At 40.2% G+C, this 20,488-nt stretch overlaps 2 protein-coding genes across 2 annotated transcripts; one reads left to right on the plus strand and one right to left on the minus strand.

Annotated features, from left to right (window-relative positions):
- The first annotated feature begins 876 nt into the window (after positions 1-876).
- Positions 877-6,018, plus strand: Mrps14 (mitochondrial ribosomal protein S14). The gene is made up of 3 exons (XM_028760307.1): positions 877-973; positions 2,676-2,834; positions 5,610-6,018. The coding sequence occupies exons 1-3, from the start codon at positions 929-931 to the stop codon at positions 5,790-5,792; spliced, it is 387 nt and encodes a 128-aa protein (XP_028616140.1). The 5' UTR covers positions 877-928; the 3' UTR covers positions 5,793-6,018.
- A 2,242-nt stretch (positions 6,019-8,260) lies between these two features.
- On the minus strand, positions 8,261-19,080 carry Cacybp (calcyclin binding protein). Its single transcript, XM_028759453.1, has 6 exons — positions 18,909-19,080; positions 14,413-14,629; positions 12,582-12,678; positions 12,045-12,144; positions 9,733-9,830; positions 8,261-9,092 (listed from the first exon to the last, which is right to left on the minus strand). Exons 1-6 carry the CDS (start codon positions 18,927-18,929, stop codon positions 8,936-8,938), a joined length of 690 nt encoding a protein of 229 aa, XP_028615286.1. The 5' UTR covers positions 18,930-19,080; the 3' UTR covers positions 8,261-8,935.
- Positions 19,081-20,488: the final 1,408 nt, after the last annotated feature.

Raw genomic sequence — 20,488 nt, forward strand, 5'->3', positions numbered from 1 at the left:
GAGTCTGCCATGTACCCGTGTTCTGAGATGAGCATAGACGATGCCCAATTGTGTTTGTGTGTGGTGTGGCGGGTGGGGAGTGGGAGTGGGTTTAACAGGGGTTTGAGGCAGGTGCCTGCCTGATGCTGCTTGCTGCTCTAGAACTTTTTAGATCTTAGTATGATGGCAGGGACTCCTGGTTGTCTTATCCTGCCATATGGTTTCAGTCAGACTTTCCCTAGCCCCTTAGAAATGTTCAATAAGTTGAAACTCTGAAAGACTCTCCTTCTTCCTGGAAGGTTCCTGTGTAAATAGCTCAATGGGCTGTTCCTCACAGGCTAGGAAGATGACAGGAAAGTGCCCTGTTCTAGACGGAAAACAGCAGGTTTTAAATAGCACATGCACACATACCACTACCACTATCCAACACACGGTGACAAAAAAAGTAAAACCTAATACAACCTTAATACAGATATGATACAATATAATATAATTAATATAACGTAATAAATATAATATGATATAATATATATTAAAATCCTTGACACGCAAGCAGAATATCTATCAGGGCCGCTACCACCATCATTACAGTAGAAATGTGACCTATGCCAGTTCTGCAGGCTGAGTGAGAAATCCTGGCAAGATTCCGCCGGGTGGCGCCAACGCGCACAATACAGGCGCAGGTTGGGCGGGGCTGGGACAGAGGAACCACGTTCTCCAGGAGACATCGCGCAGCCTCAGTGTTCCACTTCTGCCTAAGTGGGCAGTCCGGATAGACGATTTGCCCAAGTTCTGTGAAATACCGCGAGAGCGCAAATCCCACCTAACCTCTCCCTCTTTATAGGCTAAATCCTGCCTCGGGCCCGCCCTTTGAGGTACAAGCCCCGCCTCCACACAACCTGTTTCCGGTGTGGTAACGCGGCGGTGGTTGGCTGGCTAGGCAGACAACATGGCGGTGTCCGTGCTAGGCTCGCTGCTGCGGACCTTCCGGCAGGTCAGGCCCCTGCCTTTCTCGCCAGCCCACCTCTTCCCTGAATTCCGTGTACTGTGGGTCTCTCGTAACCCTGTCACCTACAATGCGCACGGAGGACCAATCCCAAGGCTCCTTCTCTCTGCTTTCCCGTTCTGGCTAGGTTAGGAGAGCCCTAAGCAGCAATCGAGGGTTTGGTATTCAGATGTGGATCCGTGATTTGAAAGCTGCGAGAATGACTCCAGTTTATAAGGAACTGCGTGTAAATGGAGACGAAAAGGCAGTCTGATGATTGAGACCTCAGAGGCTCCGATTGTGCAAGGAGACATGTAGTGGTGGCTTGGAAGCACATGGTGACAGAATTTCGAATAGGGAGCAAGCCACTGCTAAAACTGAAGGATTAATTAAAGGAAGGGCTGAGAATTGGCTGTAGAGTTGAGGAATGGGAGTGTTATGCGGACAGAAACTGGGAAGAGTAGCAAAGGAAATTGGAGAAGTCTTGGACAGTTTTGCTGGGGAGGGGTATCAATCTGGGTTTTTTCTTTACATCATACATTTCTTTACATTGCATCACATCTGTATTTTAGCGGGAAAGATCTACTAGAGTAGGGAACACTGATGATAGAGAACATGGAAGACTCGCCAGAGATCTGCCTTTTTTTTTTTTTTTTTTTTTTGGAAAGGAAGGAGAGATACAGAGTTGTGTATGAAGTTTGACTTTAGGAATGTGGTTAGGTCACAAATAGCAGTTTTGTCCAGTAGCAATGTCATGCAAACCACAAGGGTGATTTATATTTTTTTCTAGTATTTACATTGAAGTTAAAAAGTAGGTGCGGTTAATTTTGATAGATATTTTTAGTCAGGTAAATCCATATCCTAAGAAGTCAAAATTAGAATGACTTATGTGACATTCTCATTCTTCTGTTAGAAGCAGGTTTCAAAGTCTTATGTATCTGACACTGAAAATAAATCGCATTTAGGATGCTAACTTTTACAGTTGTACCAAAAACAAAGTTGTTTGCTATTTGAAATTTTAAGCGAGTTAATACCAAGAATTATGTCCCCACTTGTACAGTTCCAGTGCCTACTAGCCATATCCATGGTTCGTGGCCACTGTAATGGAGAGAGGCGTCATATAACCAATGGGAGGGTATAGAGTAATACAAATACTGCTGAGGGGGCGGAGGTATGGTAGTGTGAGTTTGGAAATTCTCTTCAGATTGCTTCTAATTTTATAACTAAGGGACATTGACGTCATCAGAACCTAAGGGTGTGGGTGCAGGTAACAACAACTTAAGAAAGAGGAACACTCCTGCAATTTCCATAAAAGTTGTAGTATGCACACACAAATAAATGTAATAAATTAATTCTTAAAAATATAAAATCTTCCCCTGGTGAGATGGCTCAGTGGGTAAAATGCTTACCACCATGCCTGTCAGTTTAATCCTAAGGACTCATGTGATGGAGTAACTGACTCACAGAAACGTTGCCCTCTCCACCTTCCACACACATACCTGTGCACATGCACACACATGCAGAACTGATTGACTAAAGTTGTCCTCTGACCTCCACACGCCCATTGTATACAAGCACACATACATGTGGACTCATACATGCCAAATATAATTTAAAACATTTTCACTGCTGAAAGTCATATATTGGAAAGAAGTTTGTAGGATTGGAAAAACACTTGCAGCACCCATGATCCTTGTCTGTCTTTTTTCAGGCAGTTCCTCCATCAGCATCAGGTCAAGTTCGAAGTTACTATGTAGACTGGAGAATGTTGCGTGATGTGAAGAGACGAAGAATGGCTTATGAATATGCAGATGAGAGGCTCCGGATCAATTCACTCAGAAAGAATACCATTTTGCCGAAAGACCTTCAGGTTAGCCAGCCGAGTCCCTGTCTCTCACAAAATCATTAACTATCCTCATATTTTTGATGCTGTTTTATTGCAACTTCTTAATGTAATTTCTAGAGAATAAGATCAAATATTCAAGTCAACATAAATAGCCTTAAAACTGACTTTGGTAAGTTTAGGATAATGGACAACTATTCAGTCTTTCCTAGTTCTTCAGCTGTTTCATTATACAGTCCCTAGAAAGTACTAGTGAGTGCTGACCACATAGACACTGACAAGGATTTTGACCCAAACTCTCCCCAGTGTCATCCTAGTCTTGGAACCCTCATGGAGGTATTGCTGATGCATGGATGTATGGTGCATCCTCCAACCTGCCCCCTGAACTCCTTTGGCCCCTTCCATGGTTAGGTTGTCTTTCATTTAGCCTTCCTTTCTTGCCATGTACTTCTGGTTGAATAAAAGGGTGTCAAACCTGTTTGGCTTCCTGAGGCTTTATATTTAAGTGGTGACAGAATACCTATACAGAAGGGGCTTGTAGGAAATTTAAATTAAACTCTAGGCTACTTACCTTACTAAAAGTCCATATAAAAAACACTATACAAGTTGGAAGGATGATTTTGTTGTTTTGTTTGTTCTTCAAGACAGGGTTTCTGTACAGCTCTGGCTGTCCTGGAACTTGATCTGCATACCTCAAAATCAAAGATGCCCCTGCCCCCGTTTCCCGAGTGCTAGGATTAAATGTGTGCATCACCACTGTTTGGCTACAGTATCTTCTTTTAAATTTCATCTGGTTTTAACTAAATCAGCAGAAAACTGAGTTGTTCCCAGGACCTCTCTCTTGTGGCTTTTATCACAACGGGGTACACTTCTTTCACTTACTAGGAGAAGACAGCCTTGGGCACTCAGCTCAAGACAATGTTGATTGTGGAATGAGAGAGTAGAAGGGTAGCTGCCAGGAGCTGGGAGTCCATAAGGGTCAAGGTGAATTGGTCAGACAGGCACACACATGAGGTTATAAAGTGAAGAAATGATATGCTAAAATATAGAGTAGTAATCAGTCAGTGGTACATTCTTCGTTTGATATTTGTTAAGAGTAGAAAGATAATTATGTGCCAGTATATAATTAGATATATTTTAATTGTCTATTAAGCCAGAGGGCAAATGAGTGATTTATGAAGAACATCTCCCCATATACACCAGAAGAAATGCTTCTAGTATTAGCACCAGCAGTAGCAGTGAAGATAATTAGCTATCTAAACGACCAGGGCTGTCTAGTGCTTACAAGTTAAATTTATGTCCAGTTCCAGAAGGCTTTCCCAATATGCTCTTTTGTGAACTAAGTGCTTTCTTTTCTGCTTTCATTTTCCTGTTCCAATGTCAGTTTTTGAGGACAAGGAAGTGTATGCATAGATAAGTCGGTACATTTCTTGTATAGTACTTAGTATTTGTTCATTGACCTCATTGTGTTTTATGCAATTCCCCACATATTTCTAATATCAAGAAATGCATACCCTTTTAGATATCAGCATATTTGCATATCCAATCATTTATTAACTTAGTGGTTTTCTAGGTATTGCAATTTTTGTCTTTTTAAATGTTAGTGTACTTTTTTTGTGTGTCCCCCACACTCTATCAAAGGTCACTGGTGTACCAACACATCTGGTAAGTTTTTATTGACAATCTGACTTACCAGTTTCATTAGACATTACTTGTACAAGATCCATGGACATTGCAAATATTACTCTTTAACGTACACCTTGTCTGGCCACCCTCCTTTATTTCTACAGTAGTCAGAATCTTCATCAAAAGGTTTTGAGGATCTTGGTAATCAAACTTTTTACTAGTCTCAAGCCATGGCCTTTCCTAGTATTATCAGCTCAGATGCTTAAAGCTTTTGTCCTTCAAAAATTATGTGTGTCTGTATGGGGCAATACATGGATTCATAGATATTTTGTAAATGACCTAAACATGGATGTATAGAGCAGCATTATTCACAACTCAAAACAGAACCCACTCGGTGAGAGGTTATCTCTGCTGGCAAGATGAGCCAAATCCAAGCAATATTAAAGTCTAAGACAGAAAGGGGAGCGGGGAGGAGAAAGAAACAAGAATGAGAGAGAACGAGAGCTAAAATGTCTGGATTGTATCATGAAGAGCCTCTCAGGAAGTGGAAGACCAGGCCCTGAGCTGGAAAGTTCAGGCAAGAATTGAAGAATGCTGGTTAAGCCTGGAGGATAGATCTGCTTTGGTATGTTAAATAGTCACCTCAGCTGCAGGTCTGAACCCAACACTCAGATCTCCACCACCTACAAAATACATAAAGGAATTCCCACATACTCAATCAAACTAGCATCAAGGAGAGTGAGGTTATTAATGACATTTAGAACAGTGTAGATGGTCTAACAAGCATATTGTAGAATAACAAACCAAACAAATAAATACAATGTATTCTATGGGCATATAACATACAGTTTGCAACAGGAAAAGTGTGTATTTATGGTATTAGTGTACATATTAGCTGTTAGCCAGTGCCCTTAGAAGGGAGGCATTATCAGCCTTGGGGGCTGATGTTATTTTATAATTCAGTGACGGCTATATAGTATATGCTGTTTATAGAAATACACTGAACTTCATTTTTATTTGTGGATTATGTTTATTTTAATCTTAAAAAATCACATTGAAAAAACACCAAACATTTCTGGTTTGTTCCTACCATACCCGAGGTTCAATGGCTGAGAGTCTAGCCCATCCTTCCTTTCCTGTAGCTCCGAGTCATGACCTGTTATAATTTCCCCCTAGGAAATGGCTGGTGATGAAATTGCTGCCCTTCCACGGGATAGTTGTCCTGTTAGAATCAGAAATCGGTGTGTTATGACATCTCGCCCACGTGGTGTTAAACGTCGCTGGAGACTTAGTCGCATTGTCTTCCGCCACTTAGCTGACCATGGGCTACTTTCTGGAGTCCAGCGAGCAATATGGTAAAACAGTTTCAGAACCTGCCCAGAAGCCAACCCTGACAAGAGACTTAAGACCAAACCCTAGATCTTATAAGGGTCTCTTATGTTTAGTCTACTTGATCCTGAGTTAAATTACTTTTAGATTTTAAATAAATGTGGTTATTTGTCATTGAATTTTATTGTCTTTTAACTTTAAAGCATATTACTCCCACACATGGTATAAGAGTGAAATAAAAATATTTTCTGTGAAAGTATGGTGTTTTTCTTCAAGTTTGATGTTTAATAGCGAAATAATGTATTTTTTTAGAGTGATTTCACAAAAACTTCTAGATGTCAGATCCAATTGACAGGCTGCTTTTCTATGTTATATCCCTGGGCTAACTTCTCTGGTCTGCAGTTACTATCAGTTTTTGGATAACAATAGACAGAGAGTTAAACAAGATATTCTAAATTATATCTAGAAATTATATATTTATGTGACAATGAATAGAACAACTGCTAAATAGTTGTTTCATCTTTTAAAATTTTTCATTAATGCGTATTGGTGTTTTATATGTAAACCTGTGCTCCATGTGGGTGCCTGGTACTGGAGGCCAGAGGAAGGCACCAAATTACAAACATTACCAACATTTAAAGCTACCTGTTGCCTAGTGGCTTAGACATTTCAATGATTGTTGTGCAAGATCTGTTTTCACTAATTCTATCTTTGCTGTATCTCTTGGGTTTTTGTTTTGTTATTCTGTTTTTTTAAGAACTTTCCCTATCAACAATTACTAAAATATATTTCTTTTTGTTTTGTCTTTTTTTGGTTTTTCGGTGTAGCCTTGGCTGTCCTGGAACTCACTCTGTAGACCAGGCTGGCCTCGAACTCAGAAATCCACCTGCCTCTGCCTCCCAAGTGCTGGGATTAAAGGCGTGCACCACCACTGCCTGGCTCTAAAATATATTTCTTTAACATAAATTTATAAATTTTCAGAGTAAACAAGCTATACTACCAAAAATGGAAACCAATCATTCCTATGAACTTTGAAATGTTTATGTATTTGGTGCTTTAAGTCCACTCTGCCCATTCTTACCTGTGATTACTGTCCTATTACCAGTGGAAGTCCCTTGACATCTATAGCCTGTAAATAAGGTTATTTACTATGTTCTTGCTTACTGGGTACCAGAGTTCAGTTCCTAGCACCCATAACCAATTGTAATTCAATTCCCTGGGAAATCCAAAAACCTCTGGCAGCATCCAGCAACTACAATAGCATGTAAATACCCACACATGTACACGACTCAAAAACAAAAACCAAAAAACCTTTAAAAAAGCAATGCAGTATCACCAACTTGTTTACTTTTATCACAATATATAAAAATTCCAATATACTAATTGTGGCACAAAATTATTTAGAATTCATCTAATGGACAAATGACATTATTCTAAAGATACTTGAACAACTTTAATACTAAATTCAATATGCAAACAAAGCAACTATTGCTTAGTTGTCTTCCCAAAATGCATATTGAAATTAATGCTCAGTCCATGGTATTAAGTGGGGCCATAGCTTCACCTTCATGAATGAGATCAATGGGAGCTCCTGGAAGACTTTTATTTCTTGCATCCTCTGCCAATATCATTCCCAGGTTTTTTTGTTCTATGCATCTACTTTTCATAACCTAAACATGTAACTTAATATACATGTTCTTACATAAAAACCAGTGGAGTTTTCTCAATGTAAAATAGGGTGATCTTAAGATTTTTTAGAAAAAGAGTAAGCATATTTCTGTTGTATTTCCCTCCCTTTAGTTTTAGTGACCCAATGGCTTTTATAAGGGCTACTTATTGGAGCACTGGGAAAATTACCAGAGGCTACACCTGAAGAAAATGTCATCTCCCCCAACTCCTACTTTTTTTTCCTGTGAATGATTTATTTATAGTTATTGGCAACCTCTCAGTATGTCATCAGTTTTTGGTTATGTGTAGTTTTTCTGCAATATATTTTCCTTTTACATTTTAAAGCAAGACTTCTTCCCCATTCCTATGTCATAATGGAATCCCACCTCCTCTAGTACTTCTATAACTTTATTTTTTACATTGCGGTCTCTGATGCTGTAAATGTTGAGCATATGGCCATTTTAAGTTATAATGATATCATTAATGATTCATCTCCCCCTACAAATTCCACACTTACTCTATTATAATCTAAATCTCCTAATATACAACCTAATGTGTTTCACCAGTTTGTTTATTTCATGGTTCAATACAGTTTTAGAAGCATTATACTTCCAGCCACCCTTTCTATGCGGTTAGTTTTAAGTTCTGACTTTTACCTAAGTCTTAATGGTAGTTGTTGTGATCTACTGGCGCTTTTTCTAGGCATCTAATTGCTTTCTTTTTGATGGTGAGCCTTTAACAGCTGAGTCACTGCTCCAGCCCTCTTACTGCTTTCTGAAACTTACTAAAGTGCAGTAACAAAAGAATACACTCAAAACAGATTGCAAAACTTATCTTTTAAGTAAAACTCCAACTTTATTGAACAAAGGAATAAAGGGGGTTTTCAAGTTTTCGCATCATGGTTACTTTTTAAGCCATCTGATCCATGACAGTACGTATCAACATAAGATGTTTGTCTATTTTTGTCATTTGTATTTTAATTTTATAGTCATAAATATACTTAAATCAATTAGTACATGGTAACACATGGCTTACATGTTGCCTAAGCTGGTAATAATGGAAAACAGCTCTATAGTAACTTGCAAGTTCATGTACAAATTTGAATTTTATGCAAAAATCTTGCTTTTATTTTTTACATTACTAATGTCAGTTACAGATAGACAGAGACTTTTGTTTTCTATTTCCCAGCCAGAACAAAAATCTGTCATGTAACATTTTCATTATGTAAGACTTCCTTTTTACATTTCAGTAAGAATGCCATATAGCCTTTTCTGAAACAAAATGTCTGGGAGGCTAATGAAGGAAAAAGTTAATAAGCTTATTTATTTAAATCAAATCCTCCAGTAAGAAATGGAGAATCTGCTGTCTTTACTTAGAAGGCTGTGTAAATAGTTATCTGTCAAAACTACATACCCACATGAACAAATATGTGCAGTTCAACAACATTCCCTTACTGGAAACATGAGCATTCCACATCCCAGTTCCCATAAGGATTTTTAAAAGCCTCAAAATTCTGTGTCTTCTCTGGCTTGCTTCTCTCTGGATTCCACCCATGCTTTGTTAATGGTTCGCTTCATGTCATCGTCTCCATCTTCATAAATTTTCTTTAGAACATTCATTAATCCCTCACTAGGATCTGCCTCAGTGTCGTAGGAAGGCTTTCTGTGAAAAAGAAAACAGGCTACATTGAAAAATTGAAGCATGGAAAGAGATTCTTAGATTGTTAAGTGGTAGGAAGTTGAGGAACAGAGAGAAGGGATGTTAGAGTATACAATCAGAATAACAAGCCTAGGTTTATCCTGGTAAAACTACATACCCACATGAACACGGTACACAAAGGAGAGAATACCAAATAGCAAGGACTGACATGAGACAGTGATTTCCACAGAAAACCTCTAGATTCCTAGAGCAGAACTATTTGAGAACAGGCCACAGTTACCTTCAGATGTACCAATATGTCCAGGAATAAAAACAATGCCAAAAAACAAGCGACACCATCTTAAACTGGCCCTTGCCCTCTTCTAATAGGCTGAGCACAGTAGTCCTTGCTTTTAATCCCAAAAGCACTCAAGAGGCAGAGGTAGGTGGATCTCCAGGAGTTCAAAGCCATTTTGGCAAGTTCTAGGACAGCCAGAACTCCACGGGGAAGGGGGGACAGGACAGAGACAGACACTAACTGATTGACTGTCGCCATCTCTAAGAGGTTGGCCCAAGACCTCAGGAGGTAAACAATTTGCTTGTACAACTGTTATCCATAAAGTAAAACCATAACCAAAGCTAAAAATAGTAAAATTAAACTCACTCTTTCTCTTTGCATTCTTTTTCCACCTGAGTTAAGTAGTCCCATCTTGTGTTTTCTGCTTTCTTTCTACATAGGATAATAACTGTATCAGTCTTAACCTGGAAGAAAAGGAGGCAGATGCAATTTGTAACATAGAAATAAGCACAAGTACTTAGAATATAGTATTTACCCAACCAAGTGCCTAATACATTAATCTTCATTCTTGGTGTTAGTAATCCTTTTATGGACTGGCCAGAATAAAACAAGCAAAACCTTCAATGCTAAGACCATCAAGACCTAAAGATAAGGTTCAGGATATGGCTCAGTTGGAAGAGTGCTTGCTCAGAATTTATAAAGCCCTGGGTTGATTCCTATTATCACATAAAATAGGGCATTGTGGCACACACCTATAATCTCTGCACTTTAGAAAAAGGTACGATAATCTCTTGTCAAGAGCTCAAGGTCATCTTTAGAGTGATGGAATACTGCCTGGGCTACCTGAGACCCTATTTCAAAAGACCCTGGGCTGAACCTACCTTAGTTTAGAAGGTAAAGCACATGTGCATGTGTTTTGGTTGGTTTTGGTTTTGTCAACTTGATACAAGCTAGAGTACCTGGAAAGAGGAACCTCAACTGAGAAAGTGCCTACTTACCAGACTGCCTGTGGGCAGGTCAGTAAGGCATTTGCTTTATTAGTGATTGACAGGGAGGGAGCAGCCCACTGGGGTAGTATAATCCTTGGGCAGGTGGCTGAGCCAGCCAGAGAATAAGCCAGTATGGCTCCTCCATGGCCTTTCCTTTGTTCCTGCCTTTATTTCCCTCCATGATGGACGATGATCTGGACCTGTTATTTTTAGTCTGGGTGTTTTATACAGCAATAAAAACTTAACAAGGACAGCATGCCATGCAAACATCCAGAACCCAAATAAAAACGCTATATATGGTCACACACAACTGTAGTCACAGGACTTCTATGGTGAGATGAAGATAGAATCCCAAGAAGCCGTGTTGTGGACTGGCTAGCCTGGTGCATATAGTGTCGAAGCGACAAGAGACTACCCCGTCTCTCTCAGACAGACAGGTACACACAGACTCTTAAGGACAGTGTTAATGGGAAGTGTGGGAAAAACTTCATTAGAAGGCTCTGGAACAAAATGTGAACCAAGTAAAACCTAAGACCTAACAGGATGACACTGTAGACATCTGCCATAGCAAAAGAGTAGCTCCTAGATGTCACAGTCAGGGTGTGTTCAAAGGACTGGCTGAATTTTGGTGATTTAAGGAAAAATAGAAGGTAAAGTATCTGAAGGGAAAGCAAGGAAGGGAAACAACCTTCAACTCAACAATGATCAACTGATCTCTTAGATGCCTGTTAGATGCCTCCTTTGACTCTAAAATTAGTAAGTGAGGGTATCTGCAGTGAGACACTGGCTAATTAAGATTGCTTTTATTACAACTTTTAGGCAAATACCTAACAGGGAAATGACATGCCTATATATCTCAAATATTAAAACATCACTTTCTTAAACTGGAAAGAACAGAAGGATGGTATGAGTTTGTAAAAAGTATAAGCAACAGTTTTTTCCTAAATGAACTCATGTATTTCTGCAACTTCAACACGCTGAGTACTTAAACAGATCCTAAATGCATCACAAATCTATATACAATGGACTACACTATTAATGCCAGTTCTTCCTGTCTATTTAATCAGTACGCCATTTTAACTGCCACTGTACAACAGTGAGGCTGAGAAACATCAGGAGTCACAGTGACTCCTGTAAAGCATTATAACTCACTCTAAACTATTTAAGTCATTTCTCCTTTATTTTAAAACAGCTTTCTTAGAATAATTTTTCTACAAATGAATTGCCAAACTTTCTTCAACGGGCCAAACACAAAATTATTTATTTTACATTTCATGGGCTATATGATCTACTGTGCCGTTGCAGTGCAGAAGTAGATACCAGAAGTACTTAAGAACAGCTGTTCCGGGCTGGAGAGATGGCTCAGTGGTTAAGAGCACTGACTGCACTTCCAGAGGTCCTGAGTTCAAATCCCAGCAACCACATGGTGGCTCACAACCATCTGTAATGGGATCTGATGCCCTCTTCTGGTGTGTCTGAGGACAGCTACAGTGTATTCATATATAATAAATCTTTAAAAAAAAAAAAACAACAACAGCTGTTCCAGTAACATACTACTTACACATCAGGCAGGGGACTGGTACCAGACACAGCAAAGAATTTTTAGATCATCTCCATTCTAAATCAGCCAGATTCAATTTAATGAGGCTATCATAATACTTGGACCAAACAAACGGACAACTAACTTACTTTTTTTGAACTGCTTTCCACGGAGATAGGTTTCAAAAGATTGTTCACAATCATGGAGTAATTCTTCCCATTGAGGTTTTTTACCAAAAGATCAAATGACCTACAATACAACAGCAAATGCATTATCTTTCTGGTTCCATGATGACAGGCACGCTATAGTTCTCAGACAGTAACTGGCTTCAGTCTGGTGCAGTGGTTCTCAACCTTCCTAATATGCCTCCACCCTTTAATACAATTCCTCATGCTATAGTGACCACTGGACCACAACATTATTTCATTGCTACTTCATAAATGTAATTTTGCTTTCTGTTATGAATGATAACGTAAATATCTGATAAGTGACCCCTGTGAAAGGATCATCTGACACTGGAGGGGTCATGACCCAAAGGTTGAGAACAGCTGGTTTAGTGTGTACCTTTGGTTGTCACACTTCTTTATAGTTAACTCTAAATCTCAACAAATTTCAGAAGCCATACAGAAGACAAGATTCCCATGAATAAGGCAATGACCACTGTACGTCCAGTAACAAGAACTCACCTCTCTGTGAAGTGTACCTGCACATTCTCAGTGGGAACCTGATGAACTCCGGTTAAAGTAATGTAAATTTTCACAAACTTATCTGACTGATCCCATCCTAGCGAAACAAAAAAGATGGAACATGAATGTCTGAAACTGCCTATAGAACAGTAAGAGAACATGGCTTATCATAAAACCCAGTTACAGGAGCTAAAAGATGGTTCACCAGTGGCTGTTCTCCCAGAGAACCAGAGTTCAAGTCCAGCACCATAATAAGAAGCATCTGTAACTCTAGTCCCAGGACAGCTGGCTCCTCTTCTGGACTCTGAGGCATGCATGTGGTGCTCAAACATACATGCAAATGAAACACCCACCCACACACAAAAGGTTTAAAAATAAAACTCCAAAAAATAAAAATCTAGTAACAAGACACATGGGAAAGAATTAAAGGTTAAAAATTCTCAAGGGATGGCTCAGAGGTTAAGAGCAGTCATTGCTCTTCTAGAGGACCCTGGTTCAATGCCTAGCACTCACATGGTGGCTTACAACTGTCTACAACTCCAGTTCCAGGTCTGACACTCTCTCTCATATGCACACACATACATGCAATCAAAACACCAATGCACATAAAAAAAATCATTAAAAAAATTTCTCAAGATGAAGAAGCTATGTCTCATAACAGTACTTCTAGAAACAGTACTACTGCTGAAGCTAGGCATCCAGCAAGTGGGAGCAGGCAAAGTCAAATTCAGTTTCTATGTGCAAAGCCCATGTTCTTCTTATTCCTTAGAATAAAAACAATTACTAAATGTGACTCTTCTTTCTCCAAAATAATTCTCTTCCCTAATAGGGTCTGAACCCTTAGCCTTGTGAATACCAGGCTAGGCCTTGTACCACTGAGTTTCAGTCTAGCACTAACCTTTCTTTTCTATTTTGAGAAAGGGTCTAAACTGCCAAAGCTGGCCTCAAACTTGTAATCTTCCTAACCAGCTAAGATTACAGGCATGTCCCACTATGCCAAGCAAATACATGAAGATTAGCTTATTTACCTGTTTTGTTAAATAATTTTGTTCTCCATCTACAACTTGACAGAGCCTGCTATGGTAGCACAGGTAAACATTTTATACACTTGGGAAGTAAAGCAGGGGAACCAGGAGTTCAAAGTCATTATCAGTTACACAGTGAGTTTAAGGCCAGCCTGGGCTACATATTCACAACTTGTCTCTGGGAAATTAACAATTCTGCACCAAGCTGAATACATCAACACCGTGAATTCAATAATCATTCCTACATCTCTAGGTTGCACCTCCCCCCACCCTACAAGCAACCTCAGCTCTTTCAGGACAAAGTAGAATATAAATTTAAGATTCCAATTAATAAGCACAGCACGGTGGTATACAACTAGGCTCCCAGCTACTTGGAAGGTGTAAGTAGCAGGATCTCTTGAGGCCAAGTTGACTTCTGAAACAATCTGGACAATACACAAAGATACTTGGCCTCAAAGTAAAACTCTGAATCTGGGGCATACAAGGCAGGAGGGTCTCAGAGTTCTAAGCCAGAATGGGCTACAGGTCAACTGTGTCTCAAAAAAAAAAAAAAAAAAGCAAAGCCCAAATAGCTAGATAAAAGATCCTAATTCTTCACCACAAACCTGTTAATATGGCCTCCCAATACAGTATCTAAGGCCATTTTGGTATATACTGTTACACTATATAATAGTATCTAACCCACACCAAATGTCAACATTAAAAAAACCACAACCTTCACACAAAAACGTATATGTAACATGAATATATTATGGGGTAGTCATTTCTGCTTGTCAGAACACTAGATATAGTAGAACAGGTCATACCATAATTACTGATTTTCACGGTGTATCCTGTTGTAAGAGGCGCAACCACAGCAGCTGGCTTCTCATTATCAAGTTCTGGTTTCTTCTGAGACTTCTGTTGCATCTTGTTCTTTAGTTCCGTCTCAATCTTGGACTTTTCACTTGTAAGAGTATCACGTAGTCTTTTCCTAGTGGACTTTTCTAGCAATACTTTGACCTCTTCTAGGTCTTTCTGCAACTGTGTTGAAGTAGAGAGAGGTAAGTTAAGATAAATAAGGCCTGCTGCCCAATTCAACTTACTGAACTAAAAATTAAGTTTATTTTAATTTCTTAAGAGTTACAAACTGTTATTTCTTCTTGTTCACTGAACTGTACATAACTCTCACTTCCTTTTTGTTAAAGGAAAACAATCTTAATCAATAGTAAGTCTGAATTTTGCAGTTTGGTAGGCTGTCACCTGCCTTTGTTTAGAACATTGAAAAGGAATCGTGGGAGATTTAAAAGTAACACCAAGTCCAGGCTTCAGATACTAGAAAAACTTAAACATTACAGTAAAAGAGATGAGAATCCATCTGACTGGAGCTACTACAGAAACTTTATTGAGGTAACGAAGACTGTACTTTCAGTTCTCATAGATTTTCCTTTGAATTGTTAGGACAAAAAATAAAAAAATAATAATAAAATAAAATAATAAAATAGGGCTCAGTGGTTAAGAGTACTGACTGCTTTTCCAGAGGTCCTTGAGTTCAATTCCCAGCAACCATATGGTGGCTCACAACCATCTGTAATGGAATCCGATGCTCTCTTCTGGTGTGTCTGAAGAAAGCTACAGTATGCTCATATACATAAAATAAATAAATAAATAAATAAATCCTAAAACAAAAATAAAACAGTCAGAAAGATGGCTCAGTGGGTAAAGGTGCTTGCTGCCAAGCTTGATGGTTTGAGTTCAATTTCAGGATCCAAATGAGAGGAGAATCAGTACTTGAAAGACCACCTGATCTCCACAAGTGCCATGGTAAATAATGTAAAAAATATCCTGCTTCTAAGAAAAAGTCTTGCACAGCAGTTGGTTGATCTTTTGGCAGAATCTGAGACCACAGAAAGGAAACCTCAGCATCCAATCCCATATGAACATCCTCTTGGAAACTGGTCTTTGCAAATCTGTTGTTTTCTTGCGATACCAATACCTCAGGTAAGTCCTGTACCTTTTACAGACAGATATGTAATGTGGAACTTTACTAAAGACAATGCTAGAAAATCAATGGACTGGGGCTGGAGAGACTGTTCATGCCAAAGGACGGTTTGGCTCCCAGCACCCACATCAGGCAGCTTACAAGTCTTTACATTTTGTCTCCCACATATCTGATGATCTCCTCTGGCCTCCATATGCACTTCCACACATGTGGTATATACAGGCAGACACAAAGTCAATGGGCTTAAATATTTCCTCAATCATCCTCTGAACTAATGTGGAGAAAATGCTTAAAATGTTCTGCCTTGATAACCTAACCTAACCATAAAAACAACCATCTTACTTTATACCTTCATACTAAAAAAAGATTTAATATTAAAAATCCTTAAATGCTCCATTTACAACTGATAAGAGTCCATTGCAGAAAACCACAATCAACATTCAATGTTGTAGAGCCCAGTTCCAATGGATATATCTGCAGCGTAACTCCCTCACTGAAGGCATGTAAGGCTCAGATAATTGCAGAGTAACAAATGTTAGTGTGTGGAGAAATGACCCCTTTTGTGCAATTCTTGTGGAAATGGAAGATTTTAAGAGTTAGAGGATCAAAGAACTTGTTGTCAGATTGTGACTCCTAGTAATTAGAAGTTACACCCACCCAACAATATCTCAGCAAGAATGCCTAAACCTGAGCAGAACGAAGACGACAAGAGACATGCTAATGTGGACAAGGAAAGCCCAGGATCTCACAACTCCACCCAAGGACAGGCCCAAAAGAAAGGCTGAGAGCATGAGGAATAGTCTTCCCCAAAGAAGAGTATACCAACTGGCCGAGTACCAAATGGTCAGCCCTGATAGCTTAAAAGTAACATTACAGACTATGTAGGTAAAATGAAAAAAAAGAGAGAGAAATTGAAAGAGAGCAAATGGGAGGGTTTGGAGGGAGGAAGGGAAAAATGATTTAATTATAATCTCAAGAAATAAAAGAAATAATTTTAAACTCCTTTAAATGCTAGATATTAAGTAGTAAAGGAGTTCCTTTTTATAATAGCTCATTACTCTGTGGCCGTTATGATCTCATTTGTTGTACCTACTACTAACAGTTTATAAAAAGCTCGACAGTGACACTCCTGTCCACAGTCCCAAGGAAAGTTGATTCTAAGATCCAAAACTGCACACTCATCTTTTGAATTTAGAATCAAGATATTTCATTCAAAGTCTTTCTCAGTGGTTTCAAAATTCATGTGGATTCTAAGTGTCAACATAATAAAAAATATTAAAAATAAAGCAAGTACTTATTCCTAGAGTAGAGATTAACTTAACAAAAGGAGAAAGTAAGAGGTTTTGCTTTTGACTGGAATGGAAATCCTTTTTTCTAGCTGACTCATGGCAGAATTCCCAGGCCCTCTTTATGCCAGTTTTGGCTCTAATGGACTCTTTAGTAAGATATCAATTGAAGTGACTTATAGAAGAGCCATTGCTTCATTTTATGTTCACAGCCCTGAAACCACTGACAGCGTAGGTTCTCTATCCAAACTTTAAGGTGACCGGGGTTAGATACAACAGTTTCCTGCCCACTTCTTGTAATTTTTCTTGCTTTCTTGGCATACATTTGTTTTCTATATATAAAATGTACCTCCCTTTGAATCTGTTTCCTTGTTGTAAAACAGAGGCTTAGTCTGGCCTGGTGGAACATGCCTTTAGTTCTACCACTCTGGAGGCAAAGGCAGGTGTATCTCTAATACCAAGCCAGAGCTACTTAGTGAGACCTACCCCCACCCAATTGCTCAAAATGGAAGAACCCAACTTTCCTCCACAAAGACATGGAACTGGACACCAGGTACACACACAAATAGATGTATCACATCTACAAAGATGCAGAGCAAATCATGAGGTGGTATTACACACTCACTTGGATGGTTATTATATGAACAAAAACCACCCAATAAAATAACAAATGTTAGTAAGTATGTGGAGAAATGGTACCTTTTGTGCAATTCTTGTGGAAATAGTAGCTTCCCTTATTATTTGGCAACTTCAGGGACTGAAAACATGCCCATAAAACAAAGCTTGTTTACAAGGATTCACAATCGTCAAGACGGAGAAACAGGTATGTGCCAGCAGGTGAGTCTGTACAATGGGATAGTATTCAACCACAAAAAGGAATGCTACACGGGTACCACGGATGAACTAGAAGCATGCCAGGCTCCAGCCCATCTAGATGGTGCACCTACAGTGGATTTCTATTTGAGGAAATGAAAACATTCTGCAACTAGGTAACACTGATGGTTGGACAACAGAAAAAAACTGAATTATACACTTTAATATGATTGAATAAGATGAATTTTGTCTTAAAAGAAAAACGTGCCCCTTTAGGCATATCTTAAGTTTAAAGTTCCTTCCTTTGAAGACAATTAATATTGAACTACCTATACCTGTGTGCACAACTGTTAAGCCACCCTCTACTCTCCGAGTGAGCACATGGTGCCCAAGGCTACTCACTTGTTACAAGATACCCGGATTAATACTTTAACATAACTTCCTAGTTTTTATGTGTTAAAAGCCGATGTCTTGCTTTTCAAAGTGAGGGGAAATTTTCCGAAAAGTAAAGCTTAACAGATAGTCAACGTTTCTGTGAGCACGATATATCACTCACATAAAACCTATATAGGCCAAAAGCCGGTAATTCAATTACTCTTGTTATGTAGCTAAGTAAAACTTGAGGGTCCGAAAGGTCAAGTCATCCACGTTCACTGTTTCCTAACAGTACCTACAGCTACATTTCCAATAATTTTTTTAAAAATGTCTTTATACATAAGGATTGGGGGTGTAACGCAATGGTAGAGCTTGCCTAGCATGTGTAAGGCCTGTAGATCAGCCACTGGCACTGGTAAATAAAAACTAGAATCACAAGCACTGTCCATGGCGTTTAGAAATAACACACAGAATGGAATGAATGCGGTGGCCATGGCTAGTCGTGCGGACATAGGAATCCCTTCCAATTGCCCCGGCCCGGAGCTCATAGCTTTTGCAATGAGCTTTAATTTAAGGAAGGTTCCTGTTCCCTGGCCTAAACCGGGAGCCGAGAAGATCTAAGGCAATGGAGAGGGGACCGCCACCCGCGAGCCTACCACGAACCGCGCCAAAAATTGGGATCCAGACACACCCCCGACCTTCCAGCCGCGGCCGGGACACTCAGGGCCCAGGCAGGTGGCAGTGCGGAGGCCGCGGGCCTGAGACAGGGACAGAGCTGAGGATACCAGCCCGGGGGAAGCAGCGGCCTCCGGGCGGCGCGAGCCGGTGGGTCCAAGCCGACCCCTACCTCCTCCAAAGCGGAAGCCATGCTGTGGCGCGTCAGACCCGAAGCCGGAGCTGCAGCAGTGCACCGAAGCAGACAGGAAGGGCCGAACACGCCACCCACGAGCGTCGCAGCGCTGGCAGCGAGCTACACCGACCCGGCACGACTCGGCTCCCTGCCCTCCGCACGAGACCGCTCTGGAACCTTCGCGAGGCTCCGCCGCCCGCCCGCGAGGCCCCGCCCAGCTCCGCCCCGCCGAGTCTAGTCCCGCCCCCAGGCAGGTGCCTAGCAACGCTCAATTCTCGCGAGCGATCGAATGCTCACGAGGCGTCAAGCCTCTTCCTTCCGCTCCAGCGACTGAGACGTCATTCCGCTCTGGCATAACCTGGCTGCGCAGTCGCAGCTCGTAATCGCGGCCTGACCTAGCCCCGGAACTAAGCTTCAAAGGTTTGGGGGCCCAATAGGAAGTGTTTAGAGAAGGGCTGTTTCCGCCGATGAGCTGCTGGGCTAGCCTGACCGCCATCTTGTCTTCTATATCGGTGAGGTCTTGGGAGAGAACAAAGGAGCGCCCCCAAAGAAGCACAATTAGGATCAAAAAAGGATGGATTTGTTAAGAGAGGAAGGCTCCTGAAGAGAACACTGGCTTAGGGTAGTGGGTTTCTGGAGACGTCCTGCGTCTAGACCATTGACGTGGCGCCATCTCGTGGGAATGTGAAAAGGTTGCATGGGTTATCTGAGAGGCTCCTAAGCAGTGGTGGAAACGCGGCACGTTTTCAAGTGGCTGAAATCTTCATCCTCCCTTGCCTTTATGAACTCTTGATACCAGATTTTCCAGTGTCTTCGCTCTTTATTAACAGTTCAATTATTTTTTATTTTTAGCAGTGTTTGGATTGAGTGATCCCACGTAAAATGTGGAGAAATTCTTAGGACTTTGGTTATAGCAGCGTGGATTAGTAAACCCTCAGCATAAAACCGCATTTCAAATTATTCTAATTCTGACAGCATAGAGACGTCCATAACACAGTGAAACAAGACAGAAAATAAACAGTACCCATTGGGAGGTCAAGCAGTCTGCTGTCAGCTTACAGATACCTAGAGGGGATACTAGAGTCAGCAAGTCAAGGAAAATGCTACTATACTACACTTTATAATAATTTAATTACATCAAGACATTAAAACACGCAACATTCATAAATTTCTCACACGAACTTGCATAAAATGACATGTCAGGCCGGGATGTATATAGTGTATAGTTGAAATTTAAAGTCTTAAACTACTAATCCCATGGCCTGTAGTGATAAAAATGAAAGCAATCCTTTTCTGGAATGAACAGTGACAGAAAGGTGCCACCCTTTCTGGGATTTGAGTATTTGAATGAAAAAGTGAAATAAAACGAGGAAGACATGCCTATTTCTAAAGTATGGAGATTTTTATTGTAGCTATAAAGAAGAAATCAGGCAGAGACAAGAGTCCAGGCTGAACATGAATGGTAGACTAAATACAACATTAAGAGGGAGGGAGAGAGCAAGAGAGGTGCCTCTGACCTGTAAGGGCCCATGGTTCACCTAAGAATGATACTCTAGACTCAAATAGTATGTAAACGT

This window comes from Grammomys surdaster, unplaced genomic scaffold, assembly GCF_004785775.1.
Source record: "Grammomys surdaster isolate TR1022 unplaced genomic scaffold, NIH_TR_1.0 130, whole genome shotgun sequence".
Lineage (NCBI taxonomy): Eukaryota > Metazoa > Chordata > Mammalia > Rodentia > Muridae > Grammomys > Grammomys surdaster.

Coding starts and splice junctions, on each gene's coding strand:
- Mrps14 (XM_028760307.1), top strand. CDS start 929: ATGGCGGTGTCCGTGCTAGGCTCGCTGCTGCGGACCTTCCGGCAG. Junction 974..2,675: donor TGCTGCGGACCTTCCGGCAG/GTCAGGCCCCTG, acceptor GTCTTTTTTCAG/GCAGTTCCTCCATCAGCATC. Junction 2,835..5,609: donor TTTTGCCGAAAGACCTTCAG/GTTAGCCAGCCG, acceptor ATTTCCCCCTAG/GAAATGGCTGGTGATGAAAT.
- Cacybp (XM_028759453.1), bottom strand. CDS start 18,929: ATGGCTTCCGCTTTGGAGGAG. Junction 14,630..18,908: donor TGGCTTCCGCTTTGGAGGAG/GTAGGGGTCGGC, acceptor ACTTCAACACAG/TTGCAGAAAGACCTAGAAGA. Junction 12,145..12,581: donor CAGGTACACTTCACAGAGAG/GTGAGTTCTTGT, acceptor GTTGTATTGTAG/GTCATTTGATCTTTTGGTAA.